General features: G+C 44.6%; 1 protein-coding gene across 2 annotated transcripts in view; it reads left to right on the forward strand.

Annotated features, from left to right (window-relative positions):
- PIP5K1B (phosphatidylinositol-4-phosphate 5-kinase type 1 beta) overlaps positions 1 to 23,157 on the forward strand; it is a 312,168-nt gene that overhangs the window by 216,946 nt on the left and 72,065 nt on the right. For both annotated transcript variants that reach the window (XM_045469367.1, XM_045469368.1), the window contains exons 7-12: positions 6,527 to 6,738; positions 8,304 to 8,387; positions 8,509 to 8,557; positions 11,888 to 11,972; positions 15,121 to 15,276; positions 19,157 to 19,301. In XM_045469367.1, coding sequence (XP_045325323.1) covers positions 6,527 to 6,738; positions 8,304 to 8,387; positions 8,509 to 8,557; positions 11,888 to 11,972; positions 15,121 to 15,276; positions 19,157 to 19,301 — 731 coding nt within the window. The remainder of the gene's footprint in view (positions 1 to 6,526; positions 6,739 to 8,303; positions 8,388 to 8,508; positions 8,558 to 11,887; positions 11,973 to 15,120; positions 15,277 to 19,156; positions 19,302 to 23,157) is intronic.

A 23,157-nucleotide genomic window follows, 5' to 3' on the forward strand; every position in this document is an offset into this window, starting at 1 on the left:
AGATCGTGTCCCGAGCCAAAACCAACAGTCAGATGCTTAACCTACAGAGCCACTCAGGCACCCCTCTTGTCTTTTTTATTATAGCCATTCTGATAGGCGTAAGGCAGTATTTCATTATGGTTTTGATTTGTATTTCCCTGATGATCACTGATGTTGGGCATCTTTTTATGTGTCTCTTGGCCATCTGTATGGCGTCTTTGGAGAAATGGTCTATTCAGGTCCTCTGGCCATTTTTTAGTTGGAGTTTTGGTTTTTCGTCTTGAGTTGTGTAAGTTCGTATATTTCGAATATTAACTCCTTATTGGATATGTCATTTGCAGGTACCTTCTCGAATTCAGTAGGTTGCCTTCTTGTTTTGTTGATGGTTTCCTTTGCTTTGCAAAAGCTTTTTATTTTGATATAGTTCCAGTAGTTGAATCTTGCTTTTGTTTCCTTGCCTTAGGAGAGACACGTAGAAAAATGTTGCTATGGCTGATGTCAGAGAAATTACTTACTACCTGTGCTCTCTTTAGGATTTTTGTGGTTTCCAGTCTCACATTTAGGTCTTTTAATCCGTTTTGAGTTTATTTTTGCATATGGTATGAGAAAGCAGTCCAGTCTTATTTTTTTGCACGTAGCTGTCCAGTTTTCCCAGCGCCTTTTATTGAAGAGACTGTCTTTCTCCCCAGTTGTAAGTTCTTGCTTCCTTTGTCATAGATTAATTGACCACATAGGCGTGGGTTTCCTTCTGGGCTGTCTATTTTGTTCTACTGATCTATCTGTTTTTGTGCCAGTACCATTCTGTTTTGATGGCTACACTTTTGTAGCAATATCTTAAAATCCGGAAGTGTGCTGCCTTCAGCTTTGTTCTTCTTTTTTCAGGATTGCTTCAGCTAGTCAGGTCACAAACTAATTGCTGTGGAGCCTAAGTATCGTCTCTTATCCAAGCTATTGAAACCCTTTAGTCAACAACAGGCACCCTTTATGTGGGGTATCTCTACGGTTTCCTGACTGTTTTCTTCCAGGCCTTATTCCAACCTGTAATTGGGGTTTGTGTGATTTTGAGGATGGTATTGTTGTCTATTTTACTTAGCTCTGAAGTCCTGGCAACGTCATCGTGCCTGGGACAACACTAGTCACTCACTTCTAGTCGAGTCTGGAGCCCATGAATGTCGCCGCTGAGAAGCAGAGGAGAAGAATGTTGAGAGAATTTCAGTGAACATCTTTGGATCATTGTCCTGCGGATGATCCAGAGGAAGTCGGGACTTGGGATCATGATCCAAAGGAAAGACAGACGGGAAGGCAAAGAACAAGAGCTGAGGGCACGTGGAGATTCCAGGGGGCGTGGTCAGCCCGGATGATTGCACGGGCAGGGGATGAACGGCAACGGTAACAGCTAACAGTTATCGGGCACCCTTTGTATGCCAGTTGCTGTCCTAAGACTCGACGTGGATTAGCTCAGTCTTCGCAGTAACTCCGTGAGGCTGGAGTTCCCATGATCTCTCTCTTGCAGATGAGGAAACGGGGCCCAGCACAGTCCATACTTTGCCCCGGGGGCGAACGAGTGGGGAAGCCATGGGTCAACCAGCCCACCTGCCCCCAGAGCACAGAGTCTTAACCACCGTGCAGCTGCTGTCACTCCTCGTAGCAGGGGGACAGAACACAGTGCATGGCGGGGGAGGGGGGGGGAGTGGGGCACAGCAGGTGGAATCGAAAGAGGAGGACCAGGCAGTCTTTGTCACATGTGGCCACGAGAAGAGGACAGAAGTGCCTGTCATTCTGCATTAGGACGTTTCCCACACCATGTCACCAGGCCTCCAGAAACCGCATGTGAATTAAGAGCAGTCCCCACCTGTCACCAGCCGTGAGAACACGGAGAAGGTGCTTTCTTCAGGAACAGATAGTTTTGCTGCCGTCCTCAGGATGCTGCTTCGACCTTGACTTTTTTTACTATCTTCCAGTATTATTATCGCCTTAAAACAGTCCTTGGGAAAGAAGGGGGAAGCCAATCTGACTTTGGCAATAAAAGCGTTAACGATACTCCGTCTTGATTTCATTTTTACACGCGTCTGTGAAATCAGTCCTGCTTTCTTCTTTTTACAAGTGGGGAGGTAAAGTCTCGCCAAAGCTAGACAGAAAAGCACCTGTGTTTGCATTGCAGCCTGAGTTTTGCACAGCAACCACACGGGCGCAGGATCCCCCAGCGACAGCCAGGTCAGGCAAACATTCTGGAAAAAAAAAAAAAAAAAATGCGCCTGAGTGACAGACTTGACTGATGGGTGTCTGTCCTGTTGCAGAATGTTGCACACTCTCAAAGCCCACACATGCTAAGATTTTGGCAGATATATTTGATTCCTTTAATTAAGGAAGCAGGAGGATATGCATAACAACGACTTTGTTCCTAATTGATGTGGGTCTGCAATGCACATGACTAAAATCTGTTCCCAGGATTTTTCATTACGGAAGTTTTTGAATTTGACTTAAAATACATGCCTGCGTATTTATCTTTTCCTTCCTTAACGTTTTTTTTTATATAAGTGGTGACTTTAACCCGTGATGTAACTATCATGGCCAACTTCCCACACATGGGAATAGAACTTATCTTTTTTTAAGCCTTTCATTCTGAAAGCAGGAGCCTGGCCTCCTCCAGACAGTTCAGGGTCCTTCAGGGACTCCCAACAATCCAGTTTAGGAGTACAGGGAAAAATGATTCACTTTTAAAAATTTACGTGTAGGGGCGCCTGAGTGGCTCAGTCGGTTGAGCGTCCGACTTCGGCTCAGGTCATGATCTCACGGTTCGTGGGTTCGAGCCCCGAGTCAGGCTCTGTGCTGACAGCTCAGAGCCTGGAGCCTGCTTCGGATTCTGTGTCTCCCTCTCTCTGCCCCTCCCCTACTCACGCGGTGTCTCTGTCTCTCAGTAATGAATCAACGTTAAAAAAAATTTTTTTAATTAAAATTTACATGTAGCTTTTTCTTAGTTAATTCTCCCTTGAGGCTTGTTTTCATTTGTTTTTTTAAGTAAACCGGATAGATACCTGGCCACTTACAGCATCAGGGGTTCAAATTGGACCCCAGCTTGACTTTGCGTCACTTAGAAAGTGCACGTGTCCTCTTTGGCCTGTCCTGAGGCAAGAGAAGTGACTGGAAGTACAAACCAAACTGTATAGGTTGTACGTGGCATTGAAAATATAAGAAAAAATGTTTCATAAGGAAAGCTTTTGAACAGGCCCAGCTAACTTGTGGATGCTCTGCAGGGACAAAGAAAGAAAGATGATGGTGTCAAGATTACCTTTCCATTTTCCCGCCTCTCAGTTTACCTCTCTGGATGCCCGCCAGGAACATTCACACCGTCGTCTCGCGGTCTGATGAGCACTTGCTTTTGAAGCCAGTTTGCCGCCCTGATGGGACCTTTACCAGTGGGTAGTTCGGGGGCTGTGCCGGGCATGAGGCTGTGATTTTTTGCCCGCTGAAATCAGGACTCTTCCCCCCCGACGGATCGTGCGGCCATCGCCTTATACCCATTGACCAGAATTGCCGTTCTTTTCCTCATCGACCTTCAACCCAGAACTTTTGACAAGGCCCACAAGGGCGCTGGTGAGCAGGCTGAATGCACAGTTGTATTTTCGGTGGCTTTCTGTACATTTTTATTTTCAGAAGTGTAAGGTTAAGGGCGTTTACTTCCTAGATGACGTCTGTCATCTCTGACACTAGTGTGAGCAATGAGTCACTATGACTTGAAATCAGGATGACGATTGCAAGCAGTTAATTCGGCATTTTCTTTGTACCCGGAATGTTCCTAGGCTCTTCCTCTGCATGTCCGTGTTGAATTTTTACAAAGCACCCCATACAGTATATAACATTATTGTCACCACTTTATAGAGGAGGAAGCAGGCAGAGGGGGGTGATGTAAGCTGCCTGGGCCACACTCTTTACCTTTTATGTCCTGCCCCCGGACGCGTGCGCGCTGACAGATGTCAGTGGGAAGACTGGTGGCGATTGCCGTGCAAGGTCTGTGATGCCACGTGGGTGGGCACTGTCCCCAGCCATCCTTGCGGTGTGGTTGAGAATTGCAAAGCCCGAGGACCTTGTGCCCTTGTTGCTGTCTGAAGAAAGCATCCAGGATCTGTCAGGGTTTCTCTTCAAGAGGCTGGGTCCTTGGCAACCGTGATGCAGAACTGTCTTGTTTGCTTATGTGGCTCCGTGCCAGCGTGTGGGGGCGTAAGGCACCGATAAACCTCCGTGGGGAACCGACCAGTGAGTCCGAGGCTCACGCGTTGGGTCAGTGGTGAGGAACTTTTCCTGCCACCCTTCCCGCCTCCTCCAATCTTGGCCTCCATTTCTTCTTAGGGTAGGGAGGCTCGGTCCACACTGCTGTCAGGCCACTCTCTGATCTCTTGGGTTATAAAGTTCCATGGCCGAAACCTCTAAAATAGTAAGATTTTCCTCTCAGCTCTTGCCTGCCTCCTTTCTTTTTTATTTATTTATTTTTAATTTTTGTTTTAAATGTTTATCTATTTTTGAGACAGAGGGAGACAGGGCGCAGGTGGGAGAGGGACAGAGAGAGAGGGAGACACAGAATCCGGAGCAGGCTCCAGGCTCTGAGCTGTCAGCACCGAGCCCGATGCGGGGCTCGAACCCACAAACCGTGAGATGATGACCTGAGCCAAAGTCAGACGCTTAACCGACCGAGCCACCCAGGTGCCCCTTGCCTGCCTCCTTTCTTAATTTAGTAAACCGTAAGATGAACAATTGATACTCTGAATAATCGATGCTCATGTACAGCCCCTTTCATTCTTCCTCATTGATGGCAAAGATGTACGAGACCCAGGGATAACCGTATTTCTGGAAGGCCTCCTGTGCCATAGTTCACAAATCCCGTGACAGATGGTATTCATGAAGTGGCAGCCACAGGTGTTTGAATCCTCGGGCTCGACCCCTGTTCCCTGTATCATAAATGTCTGATCAAAAAGCAGCTGGGCCGAGGGGGAATGAGAAGCCTTAGAAATGCTGCGTATTCTGTCTCTGGTTAAACAATGACTATAGACTCTGATCCTCAGAGGCGGTTCCTAACTAGGGTACAGTGACAGATTATCATGTTGTTCTGCCATGCAGGCTTGGCTTAATTTCTGGGCTTTTTTGATTTCCTAAACAGCTTTGTGTGAGAAACGCCAGGCATTTAAAACCCTGCTGTACAGGAGATTCATGTACAAAGCACAAGGAGAAGAACTTTATCATGGAGGAAAATGCCCCATTTTCATGCACTCCTGAATACTTTTCCTCCACTAAGGAGGCATCCTGACTGTCAGAGCCCCACCTACGCTGGGAAGCCGTGTTGACTGCTTCTCCCCTTGACCTTACCTCCCGCCATTTTCCTGTCAGAGCACCTCTACCTCCTTTGTCTGGCGGCATCTGCTACTTTTATTTTTATTTATTTTTAATTTTTTTAAATGCTTATTTGTTTATTTTGAGAGTGAAAGGGAGCGGGAGAATCCCAAGCAGGGTCCATGCTGTCAGCACAGAGCCTGATGCGGGGCTCAATCCCACAAACATGAGATCATGACCTGGGCCAGATCAAGAGTCTGACGCTTAACCAACTAAGCCACCCAGGTGCTTTTGAGATCCTAATTTTTAAAAACACTTGTACAGGGGGCGCACCTGGGTGGCTCAGTCAGTTGAGCGTCCAACTTCGGCTCAGGTCATGACCTCGCGGTCCGTGGGTTCGAGCCCCGTGTCAGGCTCTGTGCTGACAGCTCGGAGCCAGGAGCCTGCTTTGGATTTTATGTGGGTCTCTCTCTCTCTCTCTCTCTCTCTCTCTCTCTCTGCTCCTCCCCCACTCGTGTTCGCTCGCTCTCTCTTCTCTCTCAAAAATCAATAAACACGTTTTAAAAAGTTTAAAAACAGTTGTACAGAGAACCGAATGGCAGCTTTGAAAGACATGCTTTCCAAAGGAGACCACCGAACCCCAGCAAGGTCAAGATTGGGAGAACAGAATCCAAACAAAAACACATTCCGGCTGAGTCTTCACGCTGAGGAGGTTGCAGGCTTCTAGAGACCAGTAGCTGTTGGTGTCTGTGCTCCTCATGCTGAAGAGTGTGGCTGCTGGAGTTGCCTACCCGGGTTCCTATCCCGACAGCACCACTCATGAAGTGTGCGATATTGAGCAAATCACTTCCTCTCTCTCTCTCTGTCTCGCTTTGTTCATCTGTAAGATAGAGACAATAATAGTACTTAACTCAAAGAGGTGTGAGGGTTGAATCCAAGGTGACCTACTTAGAACCTGGCCCGTGGGAAGTTTTCAGTAAATGTTGAAACATTTATGAAGGGTTAGGAAAAGATGTGCTTCCTTTAAATTTGTATAAAAAATATCGTCTTGGAGCCATTGTGATAATCCTTACCAAACAGGACCTAATAACAGCCTCAAATGTTTTTATTTTGATTCTTCCTCTCTCAGCCGTGTGTCTGCTTATCTAGAGCTCTCTGATCCTCCCCAGATGAGACTTAGGAGCCATTTCAGTTGACTGGCCTGCTGGTTCTTTTTCTTACTCAGGTGCTGGAAAGCTTCAAAATCATGGACTATAGCCTTTTGCTGGGAATCCACATCTTGGACCATTCCCTCAAAGAGAAGGAAGAGGAGAACTCACAAAACGTGCCTGATGCTAAACGGTCGGGGATGCAGAAGGTCCTCTATTCGACAGCAATGGAATCCATCCAGGGTCCAGGGAAACCAGGAGACGGGATCATCACAGAGAACCCGGACACGTAAGTGTGGTCACCTACCTGCCCACCCTCCTGGCCAGGGCAGCCCACATCGGTGAGGTAATTAAATGCAGTCATGTTCCTTTCCTGGTGGCTCTTGGAGAATGGCTTCCTATCTGGTGCTAAAATGGATCAAGCAGCCTTCGTTTCTCTTCCTCTGCGGATGACTAGAGGAGTAGCAGCTCTTTGGGTCATTATCATTCTCTGATGCACGCGGTTTCAGTGTTTCAGATGGCCCCATTTTTGAACAGCGGCTGAAAATGTTTCTACCCCTATTTACTGCATATTCAAAACAGGCACCACGACAGGAGACTATGAATTTGAATAAACATGCGTTGAAGCAAACATGTGACAGGAATTACGTTCACAATGCAGAGCCTCTTATCCACATAAAAAGATTCTGCTGTTGTAGGTCCTATGCCCTGGCAGATGTAGTCTCTTGGCCTCAGCCAGATGTGATGGTAACTGCAGGATTAGTTGGCACAGAGAAAGTGCTTCTTGGCTAACAGAAACAGCTACAACCAAAGAAAGCGATTGAAATGGTTGACTATGTCATGCGTGTTTACCAGCTGTGCAGGAGACTGAATGAAGGGCATCATTTTCCTAGGCCCTAAGGGGCTGCCTTCTGGGAGTCTCCAACAATGACTAAATCACAGGCATCTTTCACCTTTAGAAAGGAGCTCCATACGTATTAAAGCTTGAAAAATTCCTCTCTTATGAATCTGTCTCAATGTCCAATAATCAATCAAACCAATTATTCTCTATCAGTATAGTGAACTACACAGCCACTAAAAAACGTATTAGCATTGAATATGAGGAAATGTACATTGTTTAGCAAATGAAAAATGCAAGTTGTAAAATATGCCAACTTAAATGCTTTTGCGGGCTAATAAAGACATATACACATACGTTTCCCCTGGAAAGGTGTACCAAATGCTGATAGAGGTCCTTGGCATCCTTGGAATGGATTCTTTTGTATATTTAAAATCTCACAGTAGATATATAAAAGTGTTGCATTTTTAAAACGTAGTGTTTTGGGGCACCTTGGTGGCTCAGTTGGTTAAGCATCTGACTTTGGCTCAGGTCATGATCTCACAGTTCGTGAGTGTGAGCCCTGCATTGGGCTCTGTGCTGACAGCTCAGAGCCTAGAGCCTGCTTCGGGTTCTGTGCCTCCCTCCCTCCCTGCCCCTCCCTTGTGCGCGCTCTCTCTCTCCCTCTCAAAAACAAATAAACATTTTAAAAAATGAAATAAAAAGCAGTATTTCAGTATACTTTGAAAATTCGTGCTTGCAGTTTTAAAATAGGAAGAATTTTTTGTTTGGATTCTTCTCATCCAGCTGTCCAGAGGTGACAGTTCTGGTTTCACTCTTCTGTGTGGGAAGTACATCATTCTGGATTCCCAGGAAGACTTACCCAGGGGTGGGGGGGAAGGAAAGAAAGAAAGAAAAGAGAAAAGGAAAGCAAGTCCAGAATTCTTAAAGTGGTCCATTTTTATTTAGTCTATTTTAGAAATTATGTCCACTTCCTAATATATTGTAAAATCTTCTCTCTTTTGCCCTATCGACAGAATGGGAGGCATTCCAGCTAAAAGCCATAAGGGAGAAAAACTACTTTTGTTTATGGGCATTATTGACATTCTGCAATCATATAGGTAAGTAATTTGGGGAAGAAGCCTTTATTTATTTCAAAGTAAATCAACAAAAGGCTTTGAAAATCCACCAGATGGGAGTGATTTTATATTCTCATTTTTGTTTCTGTCTATTTACATTTAGGTTAATGAAGAAGTTAGAACATTCCTGGAAAGCGCTTGTTTATGATGGGGTAAGTGACTTACCATGTTCCTTGTGAAACTATATATTTCTCTGATTTCTCAGACTTCAACGTGTGTGTAGGAAGTCACATCAGCAGACCAAACGATGTTCTCTTTTTTGTTGTTTTTTTAACATTTATTTCCGAAAGAGAGAGACTGAGGGTCAGCAGGGGAGGGGCAGAGAGAAAGGGAGACACAGAATCCGAAGCAGGCTCAGGCTCTAAGCTGTCAGCACAGAGCCCGATGCGGGGCTCGAACCCATGAGCCTTGCTATCATGACCTGAGCCGAAGTCGGTTGCTTAACCGACTGAGCCGCCCAAGAACCCTAAAAGGATGTGTTGTTTCTATGTCATATCTCCAGGACCCTCTTACAAGAGGATGCTGGGGAAAAGGGGAGGGAGACTGATTGCAGAGCCCTGGGGAAGAACAGGAGGACCATTGAAATGAGATTCTCGGTTCTCACCGGAGTAAGCTGTGGAGCGATCTGAGCCTGACTTTGGTGGGACACAGCCCTGGATGTGAGCCCTGCATTCACCACTTTACTCACCGTGTGATCCAGTCGAATTGCTTGTTTATTTGGCCTCCCTGGGCCTGGTTTCCCATCTGTACCAGAGATATAGTAATAGCCCTCATAGGGCTAATGCAGGGATTAAATAAAATAATACACTGTCGTGTTCGACACAATGCCGAGCACAATAAAGACGGAAGAAGTGAAAACTTACATACAAGTTGTTACGGATGTACGTGACTAAGACTGAACGGTGTGAGGGTGTCTTAGACCCAGAGTTGCATAGCAATCAAAAAAAAAAAAAGAAAAGAAAACAATCAGTTATCCAGAGGTATTCTCCCTCCCCCTCTCCCCCCTCCCCACTCAGTACACAAACACGTTCCTATCTACGTGTTACATGCGAAGTTTTTGCTACTGATGGAACATTTACTGGCCTCGGCCTCCCTCAGTTAATAACCTGACCACAGAATATATTGGGCAGAGGTTTGCTCGCACATTTTTTAAAGATGTTCGCAGCTGCTTTCCTTTGAAAGAAGATAAATTATAGAGATTATTCTCTTCCTTTATTGGAAAAGAGCACTGACTTCCTCACTTCTGTGGAAGGCTGGTAATAACCTCTCTGCATGAAAGATCTGCATTTTGTCCCCAGGCTGAGGAATGGGCTTTGTCAGAATGCGCTTGTAAACAACAGGTTCACAAGTCTGCTTCTGAGAAGTAAATGTAGGCTTACTATTTAAATTGAAGATTCCTTTTGTTTAAAGGCCAAGATGGCGGACTAATATTCTCCCCTCCAGCTGACAAAAATAGAGACTGTTTAATGCCTTTTTAAAAATATTTATTTATTTTGGGGAGAGCACAAGCAGGGGAGGGGCAGACAGAGGGGGACAGAGGATCTTAAGTGGGCTCTGGGCTGACAGTAGGGAGCCCGACTGATGTGGGGCTCAAGCTCACGAACTGCGAGGTCATGACCTGAGCCAAAGTCAGATGTTCATCCGAGCCACCCAGGTGTCCCAAGACTGCAAAATGCTTTAAACATGGAAAGGAAAACAGCAAACACCCTTCCCTTTCTGTTTCCTAAGACAACTTTAATTCCCTGTTACCAGACTAAGATTTCTGATCTGAATGGCCTAGTACTCAACTGGTCAGATGCATCTAAGAGGCCCCTACCTTAGATACCTACCTCAGGCCTATATCTTCCGTGTTTTGGTGGTGGTTTCTTTTTTTTTTTAAGAGACTCTCTGTGTTGGTTGTTTACTTGTGGAATTATAAGCGGTAAATAAGACTCACTTTTGTTTATTTGCAACCGTGCCTCTTATTTAAACAATGTTTCTTCATACCAAAAGAGAACCACAGCCCAGCTTCTCTTGGAAAGAGAAGGTCTGGGTCTTAATCATCTTGCACCATAAGATATTCCTCAATATCTTATGCACTTGTTGTGAATATGTGTCCACTTCAGACAGGAGCTGCCAGAGTACTGGGGGAGCGCACGTCAAACCAGTAGGAAATTCCCACCACGTCTGCAACATCACTGTCTAGGGGACCTTGGCCAAAGAAGGTTCCTCTGTGCTGTCCTTCATTACATGCTAATTACAGAATTACCTTATGCCTCCTGTAATTCCCTATTTCACAGATGAAAAAAAAAAAACGGAGGCACCAAAACACTGCCTTTCTCCTGGATCGCACAGCTTCTTAAAGTTAGAACTAACACCAGAACCAGGTCTCCAGACCCCTGGTCCAGTGTGGGTTTTTCCCTCCACACCTGGAGCGGGAACTTTATACCATCTAAATTTAAACTTATAGAACTTTTTTTTTATTGGAATCCACAAACTTAAAATCAAAATGGAAGATTAATTTGTTTCTGGAAATGCATATCTTGGAGAGCAGGTAAATGATCACTGAATAAACATACAGAATTCGCTTCTTCATCCATCTCCTTTCCTGGATTTGTAATAAAACGCCCCTTCAGTCCTGAAGACTCCTGCCAAGCATGAGAGAATTGAGTTAACAGTTTAATTCAATTCAATTCTATCTAATTAGTGGATAATTCAGCATAACGGAGGTCATCAGTCAGCCGTGTCCCCTCGGAATCTTCCCCGTGTTTTGCACCATTTTACTAGGAGATAAAACCAGTGCTCCTTTTTGACCTAGATGCCATTTTTCCATTAGGGTTGTTTTGCTTATTTGTGTCCCCAGTTTTTTTTTAATTTTTTTTAATGTTTATTTATTTTTGAGCAAGAGAGACAGAGCACGAGCAGGGGAGGGGCAGAGAGAGAGGACACAGAATCTGAAGCAGGCTCCAGGCTCTGAGCTGTCAGCACAGAGCCCGACGCAGGGCCCAAACCCACAAGCCGTGAGATCATGACCTGAGCCGAAGTCTGGCATTTAACCGACTGAGCCACCCGGGCGTCTATGTCCCCAGTTTTTGTCCCCAACTCAAAGCGTTATCCTTCATCTCAGCTGAGACTCGAGGTGCTCGTTGCCTACGTGTGAAACAAAGAATCTAAAAGCCCCACATGGCACACAGTGCAATCAGAATCAACTCATTACATGTTTTGCTTTATAAAGCAGCATCTTTTTGCTAGCTGTCCCCAGCCCCCCTTCGTACTCCTTTTGATCATGAGTATCCACAATCTTTGCTCAGATTGGCTTTGCCTCCTTCCGCAGCCTGACTCTTGGGCACCACAGGTCGCAAGACTTTGCTCTTCTCTGGCTCTCAACATCCACACCTTCTGGTTAAGGACATGGGCTTAACAGAGAACCGATTGAATAGATGGTTCTTCTGGCTTAAACTGAACTGCAAGGTAAACCTGTGATAACTGATTTGTGTTTTCAGGATACTGTTTCAGTTCATCGACCAAGCTTTTATGCTGACAGATTTCTAAAGTTTATGAATTCCAGAGTTTTCAAGAAAATTCAAGGTAAGGTTCTTAGAATTTTTTTTTTTTTTACTTTTAGCACTTACGTGCTGACTTTCTGGTGTGTATCCTTCCAAGATTTTTAGTGGAAGGTTTGGACTAATTTATCTCCCAAAAGCTGTGATCACTTAATAATTATGTAATTACCAGTAATTTACTGATGCCATAATCATTAGAGTCTTATTGTGGAAAAAATTAGAAACTGCCTAACTACCCAGTCCTGTATTATACAGATTATATGATGTATTAAATATATTATGGTACAATCTAATGGAATAATATGTACAATAAAAGTCATATTGTAAAGGTGCGTTTAGTCCTTATAGACATAGATTTATTCACACAGACACACACACGTATATATAGTTCATTGGTTTGCATATGTAAATTCACAACAAATGCTAATGGAAAATATAAAAATCTGATGCATTAAGAAGAAAAAGGATGAAAACCAAACGATCGTCTCAACAGGTGCAGAAAACGCACTGGACAAAGTACAGTATTCATTCATGATAAAAACTTTCCACAAAGTAGGTTCAGAGGGAACATACGTCAACATCACAAAGGCCATACGTGAAAAACCCACAGCTAACATCATACCCAATGGCGGAAACCTGAGAGCTTTTCCTCTGACATCAGCAGCAAGACAAGTATATCCACTCTCACCACAAGCAGTGCTCAAATCTTTGGGCCTCAGGGCCACTTGAGGCTCTTTTCAGTGATTAAAGACCCCGAAAAAGCATTTACACCTGTGGGGCTATGTATATCACTATTTAGCATATTAGAATTTAAAATTAAGGAAAGTTTTCAATATTAATTCTTACAAAGTAACAATTTCAAAAATTCCGTGTAAAAAAGGTCAGTTTCAACAAAAAGGTAAAAAAATTTCACATAAAAAATAATCACGAAGGGATGCCTGGTGGCTTAGTTGGTTGAGCGTCCAACTTCGGCTCAGGTCATGGTCTCACTGTTCGTGGGTTCGAGCCCCGCATTGGGCTCTCCTGTCGGCTCATGCCCTTTCTCTCTCAAAAATAAATAAACATTAAAATAATAATAATAGTAATAATTAGGAAAAGCAATATTTTCTAAAACAAATAATTGACTGAGAGAAGTGGTATTATTTTACATTTTTTCAAAGCCCCAATTCTGGCTTAATAGGAGACATCTAGAATCTCCTATCAGCTTCTGAATTCAGTCTGTGGCTAGAGGTCCTGTGGCATCTAGAAAACTCATCAGAGAGTGAGAAAGGCTAATTAGGCCTTAATATTGTTATGAAAATAGGTTTTGTTAGTTATTTTATTTGTTTTTTTTAAAGTAATCTCTACAGCCCTGTGGGGCTCCAACTCATGACCCCAAGATCATGAGTCACAAGCTCCACTGACTGAGCCAGCCAGGAGCCCCTGAAAATAGTTTTAACATTGAAGACCTTCTAAGAGGGTCTCAGGAGCCTCTAGTACTCCCTGGACCACATTTGAGATCCTCCGACTTAAAAGTTTTAAAGTATTATGTTGGAAGACAAGAGGTGAAGGTTCATAAAAGTCAGCAGACAGAACCTTAAAGCAGAAGCCAGTGCGCGTAATCCCTTCACACCTAGATAGCAGGTGTCGCCATTGTCTTCATAGGATGAGGAGTCAAGGTGAATGTGACTTATTTGGGCCACTTATTTTCCAATAAAATCCATTTTGATCAGTTTTTAAACATTCAAAATTTCCTCCCCTCCAAGAAAACCCAGGTCTGGTTTTATCTCTTCTCCCCATCCTGTCAGCCAGGAAATAGAATGCTAGCGAGCAAAGAAATGAATACCGCTTAAGACAACTTCAGAGAAAAGAAAGACACCTTGGGTTTCCTGCTTTCTCGTTCTGTGACCTTGGGCAGGTCACAGCTTTTCAGCTCTCATTTTCTGGACCTATAAAAGGGCTCAGACAACCGTTGCCTCCCTCAGACAACCGCATGGGTAATTTGAGATACGGAGTGTGATGTTAGTCTCCAAACCCTAAAACCCTCTGCAAAAGTTATTTATTACGATGATCATGTGATTATGGTTATAAGACTGCTCACAAGACACACAGACTTTTCCTTCTCCAGAACCGGAGAGAATGCCCACCATTCTTCCCCATTTGTGTGTCCCAAAGTCCTTGTCCAATTAAGTTCTTGCAAGCTGCCTACGGGCAGGCCCCAGATGAGCGTTGCAATCTAAGCTCTGAGCATCCCAAGGCCAGACGCAATTATTCTAATGCATCAGCTGTCAGGTCACCCCTGCATGCAAACCTCCACAGGTGGAGAGACACTGCCAAAAACCAGTTCAGGCAAGGCATAAACAAGCCGCAACTTCTCTCCTCCTCTCCAAGGAAATTCTTTAATAACTGCGTTAAGCCAAGAAGAATTATTGGAACGAGGACTGAACAGAGATGGGGATGGTGTGGCTGCGGCTAAAACAGCTCCCAGTGATGTAGCCGAAGTACAGGCACAGCCTTCAGCGAGCAGGATTGATAGCGAAGTCCATTTGCCCTGGTTCGGGTTCCCAACACACTTCTGAAGTTGTAGAATGCTGTTTGGACAAAGGTCAGGAGCGAACGGTACATCTGATATAGCCGTGACCTCGAAAAGACCCAGAGGGCAGGAAGTTTCAGTGGAACGTCATTTAAAGGAAAAAGCAACCCGAAGTAACTTGACTAAATTAGGCTTCCTGAGTATACGATTAAACATTGGCATGTTTAGAAACTCCTAGTCCCAAGTTCATAAAACCAGGGTCATGAGAATTCTCCTGGCTTTACCATCTGCGTTTACCAACCCACCCGACCTCCTCCCAGCACTAGGACAACATTGCTTGGAGGCAGAAAAATTCTCCTTTAGCCTCAAAACATTTGAATTTCACCTCGGGTGAGACTCAACTTCAAAATCTGGGATGTATTCCAGTTTGCATGGACTCTAGGCCCTTGTGATCGAAGTCAAGTCACTGCGGACAAAAAAAAAATTGCCCAAACGCCAACAGTTTTGTCTCCCTTTCCTCGTGTGTGTAAAACAGAGTTTCTTGTTTTATTTCTCCTCAAATAATGACTAATAAGTTAATAAATAAAACCTTAATTAAAAATATTAATGTGCTTTTACAGTAAGTATCTTTCTTTGTCACTCCTTTGTCCTTCCTGCCTAGCTTTGAAGGCCTCACCTTCTAAAAAACGGTGCAACTCCATTGCTGCCCTGAAGGCAACCTCCCAAGAGATCGTGTCCTCAATTAGCCAGGAATGGAAGGATGAGAAGCGGGATCTGCTGACCGAGGGGCAGAGTTTCAGCAGCCTGGACGAGGAAGGTAAAGACATTCAACTTAAAAAAAAAAAAAAAAAAAGGTGGGGAGGAGGAGTTCTTCTGATTTTATTTATATAGGTGATGTGTGGGGCGCCTGGGTGGCGCAGTCGGTTAAGCGTCCGACTTCAGCCAGGTCACGATCTCGCGGTCCGTGAGTTCGAGCCCCGCGTCGGGCTCTGGGCTGATGGCTCGGAGCCTGGAGCCTGTTTCCGATTCTGTGTCTCCCTCTCTCTCTGCCCCTCCCCCGTTCATGCTCTGTCTCTCTCTGTCCCAAAAATAAATAAACGTTGAAAAAAAAAAAAAATTTTTATATAGGTGATGTGGATTCACAATAGAACAATTAGAACATTAGAGGGGCGCCTGGTGGCTCAGTCGGTTGAGTGTCCAACTTGAGTTCAGGTCATGAGCTCACAGCTCTGAGTTCGAGCCCCGCGTCGGGCTCTGTGCTGACGGCTCGGAGCCTGGAGCCTGCTTCGGATTCTGTGTCTCCCTCTCTCCCTGCCCCTCCCCTGTGCAGGTTCTGTCTGTGTGTCTGTCTCTCAAAAGTAAATACACGTTAAAAAATTTTTTTTAAAAAAACATTAGAACATACCTGCTCTCAGAAACAAGACCTGGGGGCACCTGCCTGGCACAGTACGTAGAACTTGCCACTCTTAATCATGAGTTCAAGCCCCATATTAGGCGTAGAGCTTACTTTAAAAAAAAAAAGACACAATGGGGCGCCTGGGTGGCGCAGTCGGTTAAGCGTCCGACTTCAGCCAGGTCACGATCTCGCGGTCCGTGAGTTCGAGCCCCGCGTCAGGCTATGGGCTGATGGCTCGGAGCCTGGAGCCTGTTTCCGATTCTGTGTCTCCCTCTCTCTCTGCCCCTCCCCCGTTCATGCTCTGTCTCTCTCTGTCCCCCAAAAAATAAATAAACGTAAAAAAAAAAAAAAAAGACACAAATTGTGTTAACGAATTTTCTAAAGGATACTTATAGTATGACTCGCTTACTATAAATTTTTTAAACACGTAAACAATATAATATATGGCTTAAGGTAAAAAATGTTAGAAATACACTAAGATATTCAGAAATAAGGATCAGTCAACCCACTACCTGGAGGTGACACATATGAACATCTTTGTGTTTTTACTACTTGGACCTTGTTCTGTGCATGTGTATAATGTGTGTGTGTGTGTGTGTGTGTGTGTGTGTGTGTGTGTTTCAAACATACACATTATATGCTTATATGTATGCACATATACATATACACACACTGTAACAATGAATTACCAACTTATTTAGGTCTTTAATGAATTTAATAAAAGTTTTAGAACTTTCCTCTTGCTTGTCATATATCCCTACCTTTGGTTAGATTTCTTCTCAAATGGATAAAGGTGCAGACCCGTATTTTCTATCTTTCCAAAGGGTATCTTTTGAAGATGTGGGTTTTCTGGCGGTTTGTTGCTACGGTGTTAGACCTCACCTCTTTGCTCGTTCCTTTGTCGCTTGCTAGCTAGAACTCCTGGTACAGTGATGAATAGAAGCAGTGACTGGGCAGCCTTGCCTTGTCCTGATTTTCAAGGGAAGGTTTCTCACATTTCACTGTAGAGAAAGAAGTTTGCTGTATTGGATACCCAGAATCGGGTCAAGGAAGTACCTTTTCATTGCTGGTTTGCTAAAAGTTTTTATCAGGAATGAGTATTTAATTTTATCACAAACTTTTTTTTTTTTTTAATTTTTTTTTTCAACGTTTATTTATTTTTGGGACAGAGAGAGACAGAGCATGAATGGGGGAGGGGCAGAGAGAGAGGGAGACACAGAATCAGAAACAGGCTCCAGGCTCTGAGCCATCAGCCCAGAGCCTGATGCGGGGCTCGAACTCACGGACCGCGAGATCGTGACCTGGCTGAAGTCGGACGCTTAACCGACTGCGCCACCCAGGCGCCCCTATCACAAACTTTTTTGTCTGTCTTCTTGAATTGATTAGGTGTTTTCCTTTTCTAATTGTTAAAGAGGAAGTGACAGTTTCGACTTTTTTTAATCTATGTGTTCTTCTGGGAATCCCAGCAATTCCTGAAAATTTCTTCTACTTAGATTAGCTCTCCAGGGGCGCCTGGGTGGCTTAGCGGGTTGAGCCTCTGACTTCGGCTCAGGTCCTAATCTCATGGTTTGTGAGTTCGAGCCCTGCCTAGGGCTCTGTGCTGACAGCTCATAGCCTGGAGCCTGCTTCCAATTCTCTGCCTCCTTCTCTCTCTGCCCTCTCCTGCTCACACTCTGTCTTGCTCTCTCTCTCTCTCTCTCTCTCACAAATAAACATTTTAAAATTTTTTTTTAAAGATTAACTCTCTTCTCGGGGTTTTCTTTTCCTCAGAGTCACTAGGACAGGGTGATACTCCTTCTCCCCTCCTGCAGCACTTACCCACACGTTCCACGCTGGGATTCTTTCTTTTCTCGTCTCCCTAGAAACCAGCTCAGACCCAGATATAGTGATATCAACAAAAGAGTTAATGAAATGCGCTTGGTCCTCTCTCTGGCTGGATGGCTGCAGTTTGTGGCAGCTGTGACTCCCTTTTCCTAAGCACCTCTGCACCAGCACTGTCCCTCCCACACTGCTGGTCTTCTTAGAGCACACAGAAAACTATAAGGTGTCTACAGTCTGGGAAATAGGATTAATGGATTTCTAAACTGTATTAGTTCTTTTTTTATTTTTTTTTTTTTAATGTTTATTTTTGAGAGAGACAGAGCATGAGCGGGGGAGGGGCAGACAGAGAGGGAGGCACAAACTGCAAAGCAGGCTCCAGGCTCCGAGATGTCAGCACAGGGCTCGAACTCACGAACCGCGACATCATGACCTGAGCTGAAGTCGGATGTGCAACTGACTGAGCCCCCCCTCCCCTGGTGCCCCATAATCTTTCAAATAGGATGCACCATATGACTTTTGAAGTTAAAGCAACAAGTCTAGTTGTCAGTCTGGGGGGAGGAAACGGGTATAATACATACACTACGTAACATCCAGAAAGTCTGGATGGAAACATTGGAAGTAGGGCCCATGTTGTGCACTTAACCGACTGAGCCACCCAGGTGCCCCACACAGTGTTCTGTTTTTAAAGCAATTCTGTTCTGTGTGACTGACCTGTCATTAAAGCACTGTCTCTACCAGGCTGGGCAGTAAGGGATACAAATTTGTCCAAAGTTTAGGTTAGGATGATTAAAAATGGTCTGGGAAGCGTGTGTTTCCTGGCTGTTAAAAAGTCTGAGTACTGGGGCGCCTGGGTGGCTCAGTTGGTTAAGCGGCCGACTTCGGCCCAGGTCACGATCTCGCGGTCTGTGAGTTCGAGCCCCGCGTCGGGCTCTGGGCTGATGGCTCAGAGCCTGGATGCCTGCTTCTGATTCTGTCTCCCTCTCTCTCTGCCCCTCCCCCGTTCATGCTCTGTCTCTCTCTGTCTCAAAAATAAAAGTTAAAAAAAAAAAATTTAAAAAAAAAAAGTCTGAGTACTTAGATCTAAATTGAGGAGGATAGATACGTGCATATCCCAGGGAGGGAGAGCAGGTGGCCTGTGTGTTTCTACATTGGCCAATCACCCTGTTAATCTCTGTCACATTATCTCCTTAAGCTCCTACGAGCCTTTGATGTCATCTTTTGAAACAGTAAATCACTTTCTTAGGTTTTTCAAAGAACATTCATCATGTCATTTCCCTAAGCCGTTTTGTAAATTAATGCAGTCCCCTTTCTGTTTAACCTGTTTGCAAGGAGCTGTCTTACGGGTCTGCTGTAGTTCAGGCGGGCAAGGTGAATTCCTCATTGAACTCGCAACCTGATCTGCGAAATGAGTGCTTTTGACTCGACTCCAGTGCATTTACTACTGAGATTCATGAGTCTCTGTTCTGCTTTTGTCACCCAGCCCTGGGATCCCGACACAGGCCGGACCTGGTGCCTAGCACTCCTTCACTCTTTGAAGCTGCTTCCTTGGCAACCACGATTTCTTCTTCTTCCTTATATGTCAATGAACATTGTCCACACGACAGGACTACGCTCTATTCAAACAGGTAAGACTTCGCGCGATCACATTACCGTCTGGCTGTTACCCTGTTAGTGCCACAGTTACACGGGTATCTCTGAAGAAGCACATGCTGTCCCTGACCCCCAGCGTGTGACCGTCACCTCCCCTGTAAGTGAGAGGAAGTGAAAACATGCTTGATTTTTACTATGTCAAGAAGCACCTCTAGGGGAAAACCCTCCTTGTGTTTCTTCACAGTTAATCATTATGTCCTATAGACATTATGTACTCAGTTCTCGGGAAGAAGACGGATGTTTCATCATTTCATCATTTCACCGTTTCTTATGAACGGATTTTTTAAGCAGGTGTTCTTCGTTAATATTGCACATAGCTGCAAAGATATTTGAATATTCTCTTTTCGTTCGAGTGACCTTAGTGGCCATGGTAGAAACAATAACTGCTCCCCAAAGTTGTCCGCATCCTAATCCTTGGAACCTGTGCCTTCTATGTTACCTTATAGAGCAAAAGGAACTTTGCCAATGTGTTTAAGTTAAAGATCCGAGGTGGGAAGTGTATCTTCAATTATTAAGGTTGTCTCAATGAAATCGCTTGGTCTTTTTATATTAATATTGTTTTATTAACACTACAGTGGTAGGCAACTTTATGCTTCTGTTTTTTCCTGGATCACTGAGTCACACAGAATTCAAAATCCACTAGGAGGCTGAGAGCCTTTACATTAAATGTATCCTCCCTAAAAATCCTTAACTGTATGCCAGTCTGTCCTCAAGCAGTAAAATTCAGTTATGCACAGGGTCTTTGTAAGGGGAAGACAGAAAGGTTAGGGTCCGATAGAGAGAATTGCAGAAGCAGAGGGAAGAGAGAGAGATGTTAGAAGGCACCATGCCGCTGGCTTCAAAAGGCGGAGGACAGGGCAGTGAGCCCAGGGAAGCCAGCAGCCTCTAGAAACCAGAAAAGGCTAGGAAACAGGTGCCCCCTTAGAGCCTTCACTGAGGAAGACAGATCTTCCAACATGTTGAATTTCAGGATTTCTGACCAGAGCTGTGAGAGAATAAGTTGTGTTGTTTTAAGCCATAAGTTTGTGATAATTTCTTATAGCAGCAATGGAAAACTAATAAAGTGACTCTCCAACATGCAATGATTTAGTGTTTCAGTGTGGGGGGGGGGGGTTGGTACTATTATTTCCTAAATAGAGAGTCACTTAGTTATTAAATACTTTGGCTTTTTATTTTTATTTCTTTCTCTGTTTATATTTAGAGGGAGCGTGTGAGGGGGGAGGGGCAGAGGGAAAGAGAGAGAATCTTCAGCAGGCTCCACGTTCTGCACAGGTCCGAATGCAGGGCTCAATCCCACGACCTGAGTCGAAATCGAGAGTCAGACGCTTAACTGAGTCAGCTACCCAGGCGCCCCTCGATACTTTTGCTTTTTAAACAAAACATCGTCAAATATTGATTCTAGTAATAGGAGATGATATCTTTACACAAAGATCACAATGTTGCCTATGGGCATAGCTGATTGATTTTTCTCTTTCTATATATGCAATTTTGGTTTTTAAAATTTTTTTAATGTTTATTTTTTTTTTAGAGAGAGAGAGAGAGAGAGAGAGAGACAGTGCACAAGCAGGGGAGAGGCAGAGAGAGAGAGGGAGACACAGAATCTGAAGCAGGCTCCAGGCTCGGAGCTGTCACCTCACAGCGTGACACGGGGCTCGAACTCACAAACTGCGAGGTCATGACCTGAGCCAAAGTCGGTCACTTTACGGACTGAGCCACCCAGGCACCTCTGTATACACAATTTTGTAACTAGCTTCAGTTGCTGGACAGGGACTGCTCTGTATATGTTCCTGATAATTACCTGTTAAATGTTGAACTGGCTCTTGTCAAAAATCTGGCTCTTGAGAATCAAGATTGGATTCGTGCAGGTAAAGTCCTTCTGGCACAAGTCATTTTCCACCTCCACGGTTGCAGCTTGGCTCACTTCCAGAATGAGGACTCCGTATGGTAGGCTCCTTTTTAACATACGCGTATTTGTAGATTCCAGCTTGGTCTGGAAGTTACGGTTTGGTAATTGGAGCTTCTGTAGAAATTTCTTCCCTCTTGCCGTTTGCTGCTCTCTCCGCTAGATACCGGTTGGGGGATAGCGGGGGAGGCAACCACTTCTGGAGAAGTGGAATGAATGGCAGGGTGAGCCTTCAGTCTTAGTAGGGCTTCAGTTTAGATTGCTCGGGTGGAAAAGCCAACAAATGAGGCTCCATTATAAATTACTCAACTCATCTAAACTGTAAAAGAAATTTGGTTCGCTTCCTTAGGTTAGAAGAATTTAAAGTGACCTAACGGTAACGTGTACCTGAATGTTCAAATTTGTGACGTAAATTAGTCAAGCGACAGCTTTCCTATCTGTGTGGTATAGCTAAACACCATTGTTTTGCTCTCACATAGAAATAGCAATTCAAAAAAATGGCTGGAAAGTCACAGGCAGCTCCTTGCAAGGTCAAAAAACAATTCCACATGAAGGCCTGGTGGTTTCTTTTTTTTTTTTTTTTTAATTTTTTTTTAACGTTTATTTATTTTTCAGACAGAGAGAGACAGAGCATGAACGGGAGAGGGTCAGAGAGAGAGGGAGACACAGAATCTGATACAGGCTCCAAGCTCTGAGCTGTCAGCACAGAGCTCAACGCGGGGCTCGAACTCACAGACCGTGAGATCATGACCTGAGCCGAAGTCGAAAGCTTAACCAACTGAGCCACCCAGGCGCCCCAAGGCATGGTGGTTTCTTATGTTTGCTACTGTTCTCATTATCAGGGTCACGTAATTGGATATGCTGTTAATTTACTAGAATTTTCAGCACAAATACAAAAGGGTTTTTTGCTTGTGGGTTTGTTTGTTTGTTTGTTTGTTTGTTTGTTTGTTTGTTTGTTTTGGTGGCACTAGTTGTGAGTAAGTATGCAGTATCTTGGCCAGAAGTATTCAATTCTTGGGTATTCATAAAGTTCCCCCAGCGTCTGGAACTGTCTCCTTCCTAGCCAGCGTTGCAAGCTACCTCTGCAGGCTCCAGGGCTGTGGTATAATTCTTGGTACTTTTACTTATGAGGATGCCGGTTATCATATGTTGGATGGGGAAAACAGCGTTATCTGTGATATTTTTCCCTTTCTTTTTTTGAAGTGAACTGTTGGAGATAAACCTTCTTTGGCATGGCATCTCCAACTTGCATTTTGATATGCTTAGCGGTCAGGTGGCAACAAGAAACCACTCTGTCTTAGACAGAAAGGGATTTGATACGGGGAATTAGGTGCTTGCAAAGTCCCTGAAAAGGCTCTGGGCTGGACATCAGGAAATCGCTCCTGGATAATGCCCCTGAACGGGCCCACCGATAGCCCCGCAGCCTTGGCCGCAGTCAAGCAGGTGCCCTGCCAACAGAACGCAAGCTAGCGAAAGCATTTTGGTGATCCCTGAATGTTTTTAAAATAAGCTAACATTTAAAAATCAAGCAGTTTTGGGGCGCCTCGGTGGCTCAGTCGGTTAAGCGTCCAACTCTTGGTTTTGGCTCAGGTCGTAGTCTCACGGTTCGTGAGATCAAGTCCTGAATCGGGTCCTCTGCTGATAGTGCAGAGCCTGCTTGGGATTCTCTCTCTCCCCCCTCTCTCTGCCCCTACCCCGCTCTCGCTCGCTCTCTCTCAAAATGAATAAACTTGAAAAAAAAATAATAAAAATCAAGTTGTTTCACTAAAATCCCCTTTTGAAAAATCACTAGTCTGGGCCCCTCTTGGCTCTGTTGCCTTTGGCATTTATCCGGTGGAGGGGGGAAGCCTGGACCCTGCTTCACTCACCTCTGACGTCTCCTGCCTGTTCCTCTGGGCATTTCTGGTTTTAGCCTGGAGATAGAAAAG

This window comes from Leopardus geoffroyi, chromosome D4, assembly GCF_018350155.1.
Source record: "Leopardus geoffroyi isolate Oge1 chromosome D4, O.geoffroyi_Oge1_pat1.0, whole genome shotgun sequence".
Taxonomy (NCBI): Eukaryota; Metazoa; Chordata; class Mammalia; order Carnivora; family Felidae; genus Leopardus; species Leopardus geoffroyi.